The sequence below is a fragment of the Gavialis gangeticus genome, unplaced genomic scaffold, assembly GCF_001723915.1.
Source record: "Gavialis gangeticus isolate Ggan-Ray unplaced genomic scaffold, GavGan_comp1, whole genome shotgun sequence".
Lineage (NCBI taxonomy): Eukaryota > Metazoa > Chordata > Crocodylia > Gavialidae > Gavialis > Gavialis gangeticus.
The window spans coordinates 63592147-63608225 of record NW_017729034.1 but is presented as its reverse complement, the minus strand read 5'-3'; the positions used below and the strand labels follow the sequence as shown (position 1 = coordinate 63608225).

Here is a 16079-nt window from a genome sequence, read left to right as displayed (position 1 = left end):
TCACCTAACTAAAGGGAAATTCTGCCAAACAGACTGTCGGTGTTCCCTCTATCTACTTATAAATTGCCATGCTCATTTATTTAAGCTCCATAAAATAGCTGTCACTTAGCCAAACTATTAATCTTTCATTAACTGGGATTATAATAGCATCCCCTAGCTTCCCCTGTTCTCCCTTCCCAATGCAACACAAAGCCTGGAAATATCAGTGGGGGGGGGGGGAAGAGAATGCATCCTGCATTGGAACCTTCTTAAGTATCTTTTCATTGTTAAAAAATGCTGTCTTGCCTCTAAGTCCACTATTGCTGAACTATTCCTTACATACATGACTGAACTGCCAGCATGTTTCCAGTTGTTTCACATCCTACAAAACAAGCAAATATTGCAGCACATTAAATTGAGAGAGAGAACGAATGTGTGCATCTATATACCTATATATTTATCTCTCTCTCTCCTAATACACACACACACACACACACACACACACACACACACACACACACACACACACACACACACACACAGAGAAAATCTCTCAATGTGCAGGAGGTTACCCTGATTCCTTACACTTGCCTGTGACCTCTCTTCTTGTAGCTCAGGACTTACCTTCATGCTTGTGGGTAAGGAAGGTATAGGGGCCAAAAAGCTTGATGGTAAAAAGCTTGTTCAACAGCTTTCCCAACTATACAGTTGGTCCAATAAAAGATACCATCAAAATCCTTGCCTCCCCTACTCACACAAACAGGAGAGAGATTTAGATCTATCTAGATATAGATATGATTGGTTGATCTCTCTCTCATCTATATAGACAGGCATGCATGTGCGCACGCACACACACACACTGTTAAAAGCCGTATCTTTGCAAATAGACCTAGGCAGTTGCACATCATGTATTTAAGTCATATGACTGGACCAATAACTGTAGTTATGCATATGGAGAAAGATTATAAAGCCACTTGCATAAATTTAGGTGCCTACAACTACAACAAAAGATATAAATAGATGATTATGATGCAATAGATGGACAATGGTCTTTACTAAGCCTAGACAGGGAAAAGTTTTTTGTTCTTGGCACCTTCCACACTTCCAAAGTAACAGCTGCCCCAGCCCTTACTACGAGAGCTGATGAAGCCGTCTCTGAGACTTTTCAGCATGAGAAATATAGTTATGTTGTAGTACCAATTCCATATACAAATAAATACTTGCTTATCCATTTCCCAATACTTAGCTCTCCAGTGAGCAAAGCCAGACCTCATAAGAGCTGATGATGCCACAAGTCCTGAACCTAAAAGCAGGGCAAAAAAAGCTGCCTTCTTTCCAGTACTGCAGATCTTTAAAACAGCACCAAACTCCTGCTGAAGTAATACAACATCAAAACTCAGCTCTTGTCAAGCAAACAAATAGCATCCATATCCTTGTTTTTTAAATATCTTATGAATACATCTACATGTATTTCCTATTACTGTTTTAAGTTTTGGATTGTTTGTGGGGTTTGTTTGTGTGTTTGTTTAAATTTTTGAGGAACTTTCTTGTATGCAAAACATGCACACAAGGAAATCAATCCTTTCACAACAGACCAGGTGGAGGCAGAGAAATTCCATTAATATTAAACAGACACACAGAACTTGGATCTGTGGCGCACTTTTTCTATGCTACATACAAGCTGCCTGGCGTGGTTTGGAGCTGCCAATCCCTTCTCAGTTACATGACCCTGATCCCAGCTTAAAAACACAGTACTCAGCAGGGGATTAGCTATCCACAGGCTACAGCTCCTCCATCCTGTGGCTTCTGAGCACCTTTACACTGGCACAACTACTCTCAGACTTCAAAGCAGTCTGTGTAGTCAAGACTAGACAATAATGCCTCAAGACTTTAGGCTGGGTTTTTTATTGTAGCTGTGTTGGTATAAGGACATAGGCAGGTACCTGCCAGACCCGACCTCTTACACTTTTCTTCCCCCCACCCCACCTTCCTCCCCTCTCATCCCCTCCTTTTCTGCCCTTTGTCTTCCTAATCCAGCAATTCACTCCTTTCTGCCATGAAAATCTACTACTGTAGAGTCTCCCTTACTCACCTTTGGCTTTTTCCCTCCTCATTTTTCCCCCTTCCCTTCCCTGCTCTACCTTTTGTTTTCCAAATTTCCATCTATTTACAGTCTCACTGACAGCCTGTCACACTTTTAGCTTCTTTCATTCCTTGGAGTCTCAGACCAGCAGAGACGCCCTATGCCGATGAAGGGTGATTGTGCCCCAAAGCTTGCTAAGAACTTTTTTCCAACTACTCAGTTGGTCTAATAAAAGATATCACATCTACTCAAAGAACCTTGCCTGCCTCAAGACATTAGGCAAATGCTTAGAAAGATGAAAGGTAAAGAAACATGTACACAAAAGAAACATGCATTGTTTGTTTGGGAAGAGGGAGATCTTTGAAAACAAGACTAGCTTTCATAAAGGACTGTGACTTCACAAAGGAAGAAGAGCTTCTTCTCAGATGAGTGGCTATTATTGATAGAGGGATTCCAACTGGGGAGACAATAAAGAAGCCATAATATTTACAGTCTTCAAATGGGGGTAGAGAACAAGTGGTGGATGTAAGTCTTCTCTTCCCTCCAGCTCTCTGAATCTTTCAAATGAGCAGGATCTTACCCAGATTCTTTACACTTGCCTGTGACCTCTCTTTTCTCATATCTCAGGACTTACTCTTATGTTTATGGGGAAAGGAGATAAAGGAGAAGCTGGCACATGAGATTCTACCTATCTGTTTGGGCTATAACTTATGAGTGGTTCAGATGGGGAAGAGCTGGGAGGGCTAAAGAATTCCTCAACTCAGTGCACAGCAAGTATGTGGAGAAGGGGAGGCTGGAGAAGTGCATCAGCCACCTCTCTCCTCATCAAGTAATAATAGTTATAGATGGAAAGCAATATAGGAAAGACTTCATTGGTATCATCCTCTATTTCATAACTGGGGAAACCAAAGAGGAGATCTGACCTGCTCCAAGTCACACAACAAAATTAGTTGCAGGGCTGCAACTGAAACATGCATCTCCTGTCTCCCAGCCTTCATGGCTCCAAAAACAATCCCTGTAAAAATAGTAGAACCTCTTAATGCCTCTGTCATGAATAGGTCATCCACAGACAAGGGAAGATGGGTGATGCTAGACTTGAGGATTTCTCTTGAGGAACAAGACAAGTTGTCCTCAAAGAGCAAACTCTGCAAAAGGAGACTGACAAAAAGCAGGAAGAATGATTTCTTTGATAATATAACTTTTATTGGATTAACTTTACAGTCAAACGATCAAAGGAGAGGTTAGGTGTTATAAAAGTCTTCGGGTACAAAATTCCTTCCTTCAGGTCCAGCTGTCCAAATAGAAAAGTGCTCTTCAAAGCAAAGAATAATTGAAGCACAATAATACTTGGTGTTGGCTGCAGAAGGAGCATCTGAAGTTGACCAATTAAACTGCATTTCCTGCTGTCAGCTCTCCTTTATGTTATGCCAGGATGGTTGATGAAAAGCATTCTGTACCTGAAAGCTTGTGTAATATCTAACAGCTCCCCTTACCATAAAGTGGGTTCAATAAGAGACACTAAATAAATTGAACTTCTGCTTTTTACCTGAACCAACCCAGCTACAACACTACAACTAAGTAGGACATATTACTGATACAGAACAATACTGGAGGACAAGCAAAACAGAATTTTCCAAGGGAATCCAAAATAATGATTCTGACACACTGTATAAGAGGAAATCTAAGCACCCATTAGCCATTTTCCTTAAGGTTCCTCTAACATAAGCCTGCTGGACAAAGAAATATGCCAAACGGTCAACCAAAAACTGGTAAAAGTCTGTTAATAAATATAATAGTGCCTTCGAACTGAGCTCAAGGATGGGATACAGATTTTTTTAAAGAACAGGTTTGTACAGAAGACATACAGGGGGAAGTGATCAGAAGTGCAAAGCATAATTAAGTATCCAATTTCCTTTGAAAGTTATTGGAGTTGGTGTCTTAAACACTGTTTGCATATTTGACCATCTTCCACAAGTGTGTTCCAACTACCACAATGGACAATGTTATCCCTGAGAAGGAAAAGGATGTTGAACACTATTTTAAAAATACAAGGAGAGATGGAAACCTGGAATAAATGGAAAGGGCTAATCTAGGAACATTTTCATAAAAAATGATATGTTGCATTTTAAATAATTCATCTGTTCCAGGCTGGATGATTTCAGGAAGAAAATATCCTTCAAGGAAACTTCTCTTGTAAACCTCTTGTTTTACTGTTTATAAATTAATATCCATCTGGGTACTTGCATAGCCTCAGTCACTATATTGCTGTGGCAGGGCACTTGGGGTGCCTGACACTTAGAGGCCAAGCAGCCTGTCAAACCGCTAGTAAGTGTGGGCCGGGCTAACTGGAGGTTCAGCTGACCCAGGGAGCCAGCCAGTATAAGTCCAGGCCCTGAGGGAAGCTAGCAGTAACATCTGGGAGCCTGCTGAGAAAACACCACCTCACCAGGATGGCTGCAGCTCCAGAAGGGCAGTTTGGAGATAACACCAAAAACAATCTGGAGGTTTGAGGAGGAGGCTCCCAGGAGGACCTGAAAGGGTCCAGAGCTTAGTGCGAGGCTGAGAGTGTGGGAGCAGAAAGGGTCCAGAAACCCCAGAAGGGGGCTTAAATATTAGAAAACATCTTTGAGAATGACATCCGTGAGGCATGGGGCATGGTGTAGAAAACAAATGGAGCCTTGCAATTAACCCATGAGGCAGAGACCATATGCACCTGATGGTCATTTGGAAGAACAATTTAGGAAGCCCTGGGACAGCCTCCTTCATTAAAATAACTAACATCAAGGCATGGCAGATGTCTAGATGGGGTGACTGTCCACAAAGTGGGGGCTGCAGGGACTCCACAGCCACCCCTGGAAAAGCACCTTGCCACAATTATCTCTAAAACTCCCAGATGTTACACAACAACTAATATTCCAAAAGTGTCAGACAGCTCAGAGTATCTACTTACTATGACATAAAAAAGTATAAAGTATCAAACTGGATTTATGAAATGGCACAAAGAACTGGAAACATGGTTAGCAAGTCACATAAAAAACAACTCAAAAGATTGCGCATTAGTTCTATGATGCTTTGTTATGACAGACATAACGTAAATTAGGAGTGCCAGAAGAGAAAATATCCTTCACCAAAGCAAAGAATGATGGTAGTGCAAGGATATTGGGTATTGGTAATATAAGCAACACCTAATATACGTCGATTAAACTGCATCTCCCACTCTCAGCTCTCCTTTATAGTAGGCTGAATCCTGGACAGAGGTGGGCTGAATGATCTATTAGTTCTCTACTTTCATGTAACCTGAAGCTACAGTCATCCAGCAAATCTTGGAAGTATTGAGGCACAATTTAGAATGGGACTATTAGGAAGACAGCTGTGTAGAAAATGGTTTCTTGTGTGATGAAGTTTTTAAAGATTTCAAAGCTTTTTCCACCTTGGAACTAAGATAAAACTGAGATCTTTTGAAGTTAAAACTCACATACGCATAGGACATGCACAGGACACGCACTGCTGTCCTGGAATTTTGGGTTTACTCAGAAATGCAAGAGTCACATTCCTGATGTGAGCGAGGAAGAGCAAAAACTTCAGCCAAGGTCTTCCACATCCCAGGTGAGTGCTCAGCCCTTGGCACTTCAGGGGGTGCCTTTTGTTTCCCCATCCATACCATCAGGGACCTGAGAACCATTTCCAGTGAAAGTTCTGTTGGAATGGCAAGGTTCTGCTTACCATAAAAAACAGTATTTTCCACCAAAAAGCTGTTTTATCAGAAAATTGCTTACTTAGCACTCTAGGCCCAGATTACAGTTTGGACTGTAGCTGCTTGGAAGGCAAAGTCCTCATTTCTGTTGGGTCCCAGCCCCGTACACAGCCTTCCCATTATATCTTTTCCCCTTGCCCATGCTCAGGCCCATCAAATTTAATCAAATTCCTACAGTAGAAAGATACCAAAGGAGAATCTTTCTGCTGATTGGGCCAAATGGGGAGGCAGTAAAGGGGCCATAATATTTATAATGTTCAAATGGGGGTAGGAGAATAAATGGCTGATGTAAACCTTCTCTTCCCTTCATCACTCTGAAAGAGTAGGCGATTACCCAGACAACAGCTCTACAAAACTGTCAGCTGGGACTGTCTCACCCAGGAGTTGTCCTGATTCACTCAGTACTCCTAACAGATAAGATCAGTCTTTTTCCATTCTCTTCCATGCCACAGACACAGAGAAGTTGTGGCTGTGTCTACATAATAAACTTGATGCACTGTTCCATACAGACACCTTCCTATACTGGATGAAGTGTAACAGCACCCATGTGGCATTTCAGATGGGCCCAACAGCACTGCTGAGTAACATTGCCAAATACCTTGCCCTCCCCCCTCTCCCCCAGTCAGGCTGGCTGTGCCACTGCATGGACTAGACTGCATGGCAGAGAGACAGCATGGCAGTTCCACATCCTGGGCAGTGGTCACACACTGGGCAGTGCTGGTAGCTTCACAGCTGGCATTGGTGTGGCTATTGTTGTGCACCCCCTCCAAAGGCAGAGCCCAGAGTTTCTGCCCCAGTTATCCCGGCTCCCACCATCCTAGTTAGGGTGAATTCACATGTTACACTTCACATTCCACAGTTTTAGTATGGTCTAAGTAGTGTTAAAGTTAGAAAGTGATGTGAGTGCTTGCACGTTAAGGGTTAAAACTGTGTCTTGCCTGCACAGCTCTGATTTGCTACTAGAGGGCTGGCAAGCAGTGGCATGGCCAGGACATCTGGGCTCTATTCCAGCTCTGGATAGGGAGAGGCACTGGAAGTGGTGCACCTTGGGATGCTGGAGGAATGTAAATTGCTCATTTGACCTCTGTGGAGCAGACTAAATTTACCCCAGCATGAGCTAGGTAGCCCAGCCCAGAGTTAGCTCTCACCTAAAGTGGCGTAACTTTGAGACACTCAGAGGGCACCTAGCATGAGTCAATGAGATTTAGCACATGGAGATTCGTATTTTAAATGCCCTTAGTGGCTGCGTTCAGCTAAGTGCAGACATTTGGTTCCCCAGGGACAAGTAGCAGTGGTGTACCTTGCACCGCAGCTACTTGTCCCTGGGGAATGCCTGTACCATGCACACTTTGGCACTTGGCAAGTTACCCCAGGGGTGGTAGGGGAGGCTGGGGCCAGCACTGAGCCTTAGCAGTCTTGGGTGCCTCCCAGGGCTGCAGTAGTGGCAATCCTGACAGGTGGAGCCTGGCTGGCAGCCGCAGCATGGCTACAGGCAGCCAGGCTCTGCTTTTCAGCAGCACACACTGCCCATGTGTGCACTGCTCCGCTTCTTTTTTCCATGTTTTTTTTTGACTCCTGGATATCCAGTGGCAAAAAAAAAACAAAACCCATGGAAAAAAAAAAGCAGAGCAGTGTGCGCACAGGCAGTGCACACTTGCAACACAGAGAACAACCGACTGTGTGGTACATGGCGCTGCAGACATGTTTGCTACATACTGCACGGCTACGCTCATCTGGACATGCCCAGTATGGTTTAATTGTAACACAGTTTCACTCTTACACTACAGCTATATTGCTTCCAGCTTAGGAAGACCTTGCACGAAGCTGTGCAGCACACTGAAGGGCATCGTGCCCAGGCATGGTAAATTTACTTGCAGACATGGCCAATGAGATTCAGCATGGGCACACTACATCTTTAATATCACTATCCAGGCATACATCCTTCCTTCAAGCCATTGCAAAAGGAATGGAAGAAGCTAGTGTTCTTATTTGGCAATACTCTGCATGGTTAAGCAAGGTTCTAGACAGTGTGGAATTGGGCCAAAAGACTGTACATTAGGGTACAAAGTGTGGTTTGGCAGTCATATAAACATTACAAGTGCCAACCCTGATAGGGTTTTGGTTTCAGGATGTACTTATGTTTTCACAATTATGGATTCAGACTGGGGTATAGGGCTCTAAATAGACTACAAACCACAAATCAAGACAGGTATGCATTATTAGGGATGAAAGGTAGAGTTTCAAACTCAAAAGGAAGATTGTGATTATTTGCTCTTTCCTGGAAAAGAAATTTTAGTTTTTCCATTTTCTTCAGCAATGTTTAAAGATGAGAAGGGCTCCTCCATCATTGGAGTAAATATTATAATTAAATTCTTTGCTTGTCAAGCTCTTTCCTCGTTTGTTTTAGTAGAATGGCGTATTTAACTTTTTATTTATAAACCAAGGGATATTCATCCCTGCTGTAAGACACATTCCGTTGAGGCTCAAAGTCTTTAGCAGATCTAAGATGTGCGCACTTTCTCCTGATGGTTTTCCATTTATGCTCTTTGACACTCAGTCAGAACTATAAACAAAACTCTGCTCTCAGATACACACATGCAATTCCCATCGCCTTCAATGGATTTTCAGTGGATTTCAATAAGAACTGTGTGCACATGTACAATGGCAAAAATTCTCGCTCTATGATTAAAATATTACATCCCAAAACATCTTATATATGAAGGCCAGTATATTGAAAAATAATAAGCTTCAAAACTAAACGTGCAGACAATTTTAAATTTCACCCAGGTTTCTTCAGAATCATACAAAGCATGCATGTTCGATACAATTAAAATAAACAAAGAAACCAACCCCCCCCCCCCCCCCCCCCCCCCACAAAAACACCCCCCCAAAAAAAAATGTTTTTTTTTTTAAAAAAAAAAAAAAATCGCCCCCCCCCCCCCCCACACTCACACACACACACACAATGCATGTTGTTATTTATAATAAAGTTGGTCCTCATTATCCAAACTCATCCTGGAGTGTACAATCCAACATCCAAATCATTATCCTATTTGTTCTCTCTCAGCTAAAGTGATATTAGTGAACTGAGTTCATTAAGTAAAGGTCAAGTTTCAGGCTATGACTTGCAAAGTCATTTTCTGCATCTATACCTCTGATCTGTAGAGCTACAAATCTCATACAACTAGGCTTAAACAAAGGAACAGCAGCACAAGAATAATGGGGTGGATAAAATGATCAATAAAACCTTAGTTAACAGACCGGATGTTATTTTAATCTTAATCTATCTATCTGCTGTAGTTTAAAAATATAAATTAGTTGGAGATAAAAGTATCTGGTGGGAGGGTGGAGAACTAGGTGCCTTAACTGCAATCCAGTAAGCAGAACGCTGCTGTGTGCATTTTTCTCTAAATTCCTTCCCTTAATTTTATATTTTTGCTCATGGTAATTTCCATGCACTGACCTAGAACTGTCTTTCTTTATAAAATGTCTACCTGTTTGAAGGAAGAACATTCCTGTGTCTAGATATCTGGTGACTGAGAAGGCTTCTTTACACTTAAAATTTGGTTTATGCATGCTAATTTGCTCACAATTACAAATTTACATACAGAAGGACTAAAGGAGGCACATTCACAGAGGTGCTTGGTGCTCATGTTTGGTTTTTCCTCTAAATAGGAACATCTCTGATGATTTTCACGCTTAAATAGCAGAACAGATTTTATGAATCATTTTTTCTTCCTGGTTGGAACAACCCCTTTTCCCTGTTGCATTATAATACTGAGTCACTTTGCATAAAATGGGTTATTGCTGCCAAGTAAAGAAAGGGGGGAGAGGGAGAATAGATGTAATACTCCAAACTTAGATGGGTTGTAACATATCTTTTGAGCTGCTTCACAAACAAGATCATTTTAAATTTGATAAACAAAACCATTTCAAGACGACATCCTACCGACGGGGATTTAAAGAGGAATCCAGTCGATATAATGTAATAGCTATGGCTGAAAGGAATTTTAAAGCCTTTTTAAAAAAATAATATGTGTTTGAGCCGTTGTAAATTTAGAGCTGTGCTGGTCAGAGTCAGCCTGTGCAGCAAACTAGGTCATTAGTGGAATAGAAACTGCTCCCTATAAACCCATGGCAATGTCCCTGGTGGGACTGTTCATCATAAATCACCTTTCCTGCTTGACCCTGGCACTTATGATCAGTCAAGATGCTCTTGTTTGTCCTTAGAGTAGAAAACTGTAGTGTAAGATCCACAGCTCTGGACCAACATTGCATTTGCTCTGAACGAGCATGAATTTGATAACTTCCATGGTGTGTTGCAAGGTGTGTCTATTTTCATTAGGACTGCCAAAATTTGGGCACACAGCTGGGGAAGGCAGGGGTGTTCGCAGAGTATTGGATTCATGTAGTTCATCAGTTGATACCAACATTAGTTTGTTTGTGGTTTTCTATTGTGTAAATGGCTAAGAGTGGGTGAAATAAGCTAGGCAAGCAATAGCAAGGGATAGATGTTTTATTATTATTTGAATTGAAATCTTTATCTGTGCCCCGCTTAAGCAATGACGTATCAAGAACTTTATGTTCCGTTCCCTGACACCCAAGGTACGACACTAAGGGAATGAAATGCATTCTCTTATTATAAGCTTGGTCCTCCTCTGAGGTACGCTGGAGAAAAAACTAAACAAAACAAGAACAGAAAACCCCAAGAGCAACTACTCCACTAATGTTACTGGGAATATGGAGGCACAAAACAAATGAGAGAGAGGAGGAGGATCAGGCCTCCACATATGTTTGTTTTAATGCAGGGTTTGCAGATTATCTGCAATGATAAAGCAAGTGACATAAATAAAACTGACATTTATTCAACTGATCTCACTTCATGCCGCTATTCACAGCTCAAATGCCAGGGCTCAAGAACAATGCCAAAGAAAGGAAACAGAAAATCTGATTCTATCTTCCGTCACATATTCTTGAATATTAATACTTTTTCTCATTCAAAATGCATTTCCTCTCTCGATACTGCTAAATCATATTGTGCATTCATTTGAAATTGCTTCCCTGTCTCTCCTGCTGACCCCACCAAAGAACAACTCCTTATCAATAAGTGAAAAATGCCAGGAAATGCCAGGACACATGGACTAAGGAAAAACTGAATGTAAAACACTTGGCACAAAAGAGACTCTCTAGGCAGGCAGGCAAGGACAATTCCTAGCCGGTATGGAATAATTAGGAAGTAAAGCAGAAAACTGAATTAAGCGGAAACCCTAAACTGAAGTAGCTTAATGTGTGGGTGGGGCAGGACGAGTAAGATGAGAGGTTGCTATAGATTTTGGTGCCGTTTGTGCCAATTTAGGTGAATCAGCAATTATTTCTTTCAACTTCATGGATGTCCTGAATCAGGTTTCCTTCTCACATGCTACAGTGACAAAATTAGCCTAAGTGACACATTAAACAGATTTTGCAAGATACAGGGTACTGTCAAAAAAAGTGCTGAGTGACATTGAAGCAAAACAGTATCAATGTAATCCTCATCACCTATACAGAAAGAGCACCTTTAACAGCTTATTGTGTCAGCAAGTGCAGGCATCCTCTGCTACATCCATAAGCAGCACAGAATAGCATTTGCTGCATATAACAAACTTAATTTTAAAAAATTACCTCAAATCTGCTTAAACTTGAGCTCTTGGAGCGAGACTTCTTGCGGAGATAAACCGAGAAGAACCTGCGCACTGTGAACTTCTTCATGTTCATGTCCATTGCCCCGTCAGAACCCCAGCGCAGAGCAGGAAGGAGCTCCCGTGGCAGAGAGAGCTAACGCATCCCAATTGCCCCTTATTTATATCCACAGAAGAGAGATCCTCATAAGTATCTGCTTCTCTTCATCGAGTGTTATACAGCTAAATGCACAGAAAGTGTATTGCAATAGCGATCAAGGTTGGCAGCGCGGTGCTTGCGGCTCCAAGCATAAAAGCTTTATACTCTGTCTTGCTTTCCACTGTTTACATTTCAGTGCTGCAAGCTGAACTCTCTTTCCACTCCCTCCCTCCCTCCCTTGCCTTAGGTCCTACTACATCCAATCAGACTCTGCTTTTGCTGCATACATAATAAGCTCCGGCAGATGACAGCTCCCACATCCCAGGCATAGCAGGTTGGAGATAAATATTAGATGTGCCTATTGCTTGCACTCTTGTTCCTTTAGTCTTTTTCCAGTTTCCTATTTTGTGAATCAGTGCATGCTGCACTTCTGTTTTCAGCCTGGAATTTCAACAGTCATAACTACTGTTTTACCATGCTGGCCAGATGAGATGAATTAAGCACTCATAAAAGATTCTCTTGGGAAAGGATGGAAGAGAGACACCATAAACCCACCACAAGGAGAGAAGCATTTGCAACTTGATTTAGTTTGTGGCATACCTTTTTTTAAAATCTGACATTGAGATTTTTTTTACCTTAACCAGAAATTTTATATTCCCTTGTGCACAGGGCAGAGATGACAGATTATCCACAGGCTTTACATAAAAATAGCCCATGTTCATACAGCTCTTTGAAACTAGAAAGCTGTCTATAATTCTGAAGTATCATTGTCATATTGTGATGGGAGGCTACAATCCTTCTCTCCAAGGATATGCAAAGCAGTAATGTTAAGGTTCTGATTATGCCAGAAGCATGCAGACGTATAGCTTTTCAGCACGATTTTTAGGTTCTTAGTAAAACAAACAAACTGCCAAGATGATCCAAAATGTTTCTGTGTCCACCACTTGCGATTTGGTCAACTTATCCTTGGTTGCCCTTCCTTTACAACTGCTGAAGAGCATCAAGACATGGTTTTCCCCCCTTGTCCTCATAAGGCAAGTAAACAATCCCAATGACTTATTTTGAGTCACCTGAACCAGCTCTGAGAGAACAATGACAATACAGCATTTGGAAAGACTGTCAGAGGCTGGAAGACTTGCACCACAACAGTCGGCCCATATTAAAAAGGAATATATTGGTTTTGTGCTGGCTTGCAAGTGTTACAGCCTCTTATTCTACTTTTTTTTTTTTTATCTAGCCACTATTTGTGACTGCAGCCTTCTTCAACCCTGCCTTTTAGCACCCTACTAAGGATCTTGTGGAATCCAGAACATAGTTGGGAGAATCATCTATTTTCCCCTTTGCTCTGATCAGGTTCTTCTTTTCGTCCTCCCATTTCCTGCACTGGCTTCTTTTCATCTTCTACAACAAATTCAAACTGCCATGCACCCAAGGTCTTCCACAGTTTGGACTCTGGCTAGCCTAGGGGGGGTTTCACAGTATAGGAGTTCTGGTGTACAATACTGGGGAGAAGCAATTACCAGCACAGCTGTACTTTGTAACAGGAAACTGAAACCACACTTACCAACAGAACATACTATCAGACACACATGCTGTTGTGTAATTATAGCTGCATTGACACTAAGGGTTTTTGCTAGCAGTTATGTCACTCAAGGATCACACCTCTGCATAGCCCTGACTGACATAATTGTGCCAGCAAAAATCTGTTATGTAGACCTGGGCTAAGGTAACCACTTCAAACTGTGACCTTTATTCTGCTGTTTTCCCCATCTGGTTGCTCTACCTCTGCTGCATGCCAAATAATCCTCTTCTTACCTTTCTCTCTATCTTTTTTCCGTGAAATTCCTCATACCTGTAAGAAGTCACGTCCTGGACCACTCAAGGAGAAGCATAAGTCTTCCCAGGGATAACAACATTTAGAACTAATGTTGTGACAAGAGGCAGAAAGAGGGGAAGAGAGGAGGTTGTGGTCAACATATACATATTTTAAGTGTATAAACCATGTTGGGTTTGAAGAATTAGATAAAAGACATAAAATGTAGAATTGCTGAACTTTATCGTATCTTTCCATAACACACAAAGGAAAACGTTTTTAGGTCCTACCCTCCTGTATTGCATGCAGAGGCAATGAGTATTACCCAGCTCTTAAAGCATAGAAAGTTATCTTCCTTGTACAAAAAACTTAAAGCACCTGAATAGACCTACCATTAAGCAGAGCCATTACTATTTTGGTATGAGTTTTGTCACTGCCTTCCCATTCTATTCTGTATTTCGCAATCTACAAACACACCATGTTGCAGTCATCAGTGAAGGCCATTAAATAGGTTTGATCTGCCATCAGCTCCAGAGATGATTACCCAAACTGTCACTTACCAAGTGCTCTTTCTTAACATGTTGAAAATTATGCTTCTTACCTGGCTTCCCCCAAAATAAATATTAAAGCACATTCCTACATTCAAAATGCATTGACAATTTATTGTAACTATCAGATTAATCGCTATCCTTTGATGCTTTACTTTCTCTCATCCAAGAGAGAACTGGCCCATGCCTTTGCACATGCTTGTGAGCAGGTAGTTCGAAAATTAGTGGGGTGGGGGAGGAGGGGGAGAAAAGTGAAAGGAAGCGGACAGGGAGGAGTCCGATTCCTGGCACTACTCTCCACTCAGTTGCCTATATAAGGGCAAAGACACAGGGTAGAAGGCACATTGGCTGATTAATAGCTTGAACAATCAACTTAAAATAAACAAAATTAAAATATAAAAAGATTAATACAAGAAACTAACCAAAAGAAAAATCCCCTCAAAGGATAAGCACAGAAAAAAATAGGTAGATTAAAAAAGTATTATGTTCACCTCTTGTGCTTCCAAGTCACAGCATTTAACTCTGATTCAGAAAAAGGAATGAATAAAATTCAGGTCTCAGAACAGCAAGCCCATAACTTTCAGCAAGCAAGACAACATCCAATTTGCCCAATGAGTCTAATAAAAAGGTACAAGCCAAGAAATAAATTAAATTAAATTGGAACATTCATTGTTATATTTATAAACATGCAAGTACCAGATCACCTACAATGTGAAAAATTCATTGCACTTAGAAATTCATGGCAGTAAATTATTTATCAGCTTCCCTCTGAGTATTTTCACTACCAAGGACCTTGGATGAAAATGAAACCCACCAAATGGCTATGTTTAAAGCAAGAATAAACAAAGAAAGTGGGGGGAGAGGAAGAGTCAAATGACATACTTAGACTCAGCAGTAATATTTATTTGTTTTTTATTCTGACTTACAGTTTCTAAACTAGAACAGTAATTGCTGTAACATCCAATAAAAAAGAAAAATGAAATGACCCTGCTCTCATTTAAGTTAAATGGTAAACTTCATTCATTTTAACAGGAGCAAGGTCAAGATTAAAATGTAATGGGATCTGGGACTCAACCCCAAAACAGAAAGTTAGAAGGGAAACTCAGAGGTAGAATGGATGTTTGTTGATGCAAATTGCTTGGGAAATTCGTAATAATCTTACTTACTACCAAGAATAGCGTGACCCTTCCTGTTGTTGTAGATGGAACAGTTTATCCAGGTTAGTAAAAGTCAAGCCGCAGGGGCCTATGGATACAGATTTGGATTCTTACATTCAGGAATTAAAACAATGTATGGTAAAGTAGATCCTAAAATTATGTTAGTGGCAGGTGTCACACAAACCACTAGAGACAAAGAAACAAGGCCAATTATTTAAAAGAAAGAGTACACAAGTCTGAGACTTATGCCTCAACTGCAAGGTTTAGGTTTGAGGCAAGAATTACTGGGAGAAATTCTATGCCCTATGTTATGCTAGAGGTCGAACCCCATGACCATGATGGTCCCTATTGGCTTTGAAATACTGGTATGTGCATTTTAAATCACTGTATAAAGCTACAGTGGTTCTACTATTTTAGCAAAGCAAGAGATAATCACAAAAAGATGTTACATGCTTTATATGATACCAGTGTTACCATCCCAGATATATTCCTTTTAGAACAAGAAAGATTTTATTATTGGCCATGAATGCAAGGGACTTATCAATAGGTAAGTCCCCAGATACCATTGGGCAGGCCAACACAATGAAAAATGTCAAGGTGAATAATTAAAATAAAAAGCAAATCAGATGTTGAGCTGCATTAAAATTGTGTCAGAATAATACTGAAAGCATATAAAATGATGACATTCCCTTACCTTGAATTATGCACTCAGTTATGATTGTCCCTTCTCAAAAAATTTATAGGAAAAATAAAAAGGCTCTAGAGAAAGAAAATACATTAAGGGTTTCCATATAAAGACCAAATAAGATTACGAATATATGGTTTACAGAAAGGAATGAGAGTACCACAATAGAGGTTAAAGGAGACTATGGTATAGAAATAGTAAAATAACCACTATTCTTTATGCCTCTGTGAATATCAGGATTAG

The 16079-nt window shown here is 40.9% G+C and overlaps 1 protein-coding gene across 1 annotated transcript in view; it reads right to left on the bottom strand.

Annotated features, from left to right (window-relative positions):
• The window catches only part of RPS6KA2 (ribosomal protein S6 kinase A2), a 361817-nt gene extending 349974 nt beyond the window's left edge, over window positions 1–11843 (bottom strand). The window contains exon 1 of the mRNA XM_019527256.1: window positions 11478–11843. Within this exon, the coding sequence (XP_019382801.1) occupies window positions 11478–11576 (99 nt within the window). The 5' untranslated portion in view covers window positions 11577–11843. The remainder of the gene's footprint in view (window positions 1–11477) is intronic.
• Between the last annotated feature and the right edge of the window lie 4236 nt (window positions 11844–16079).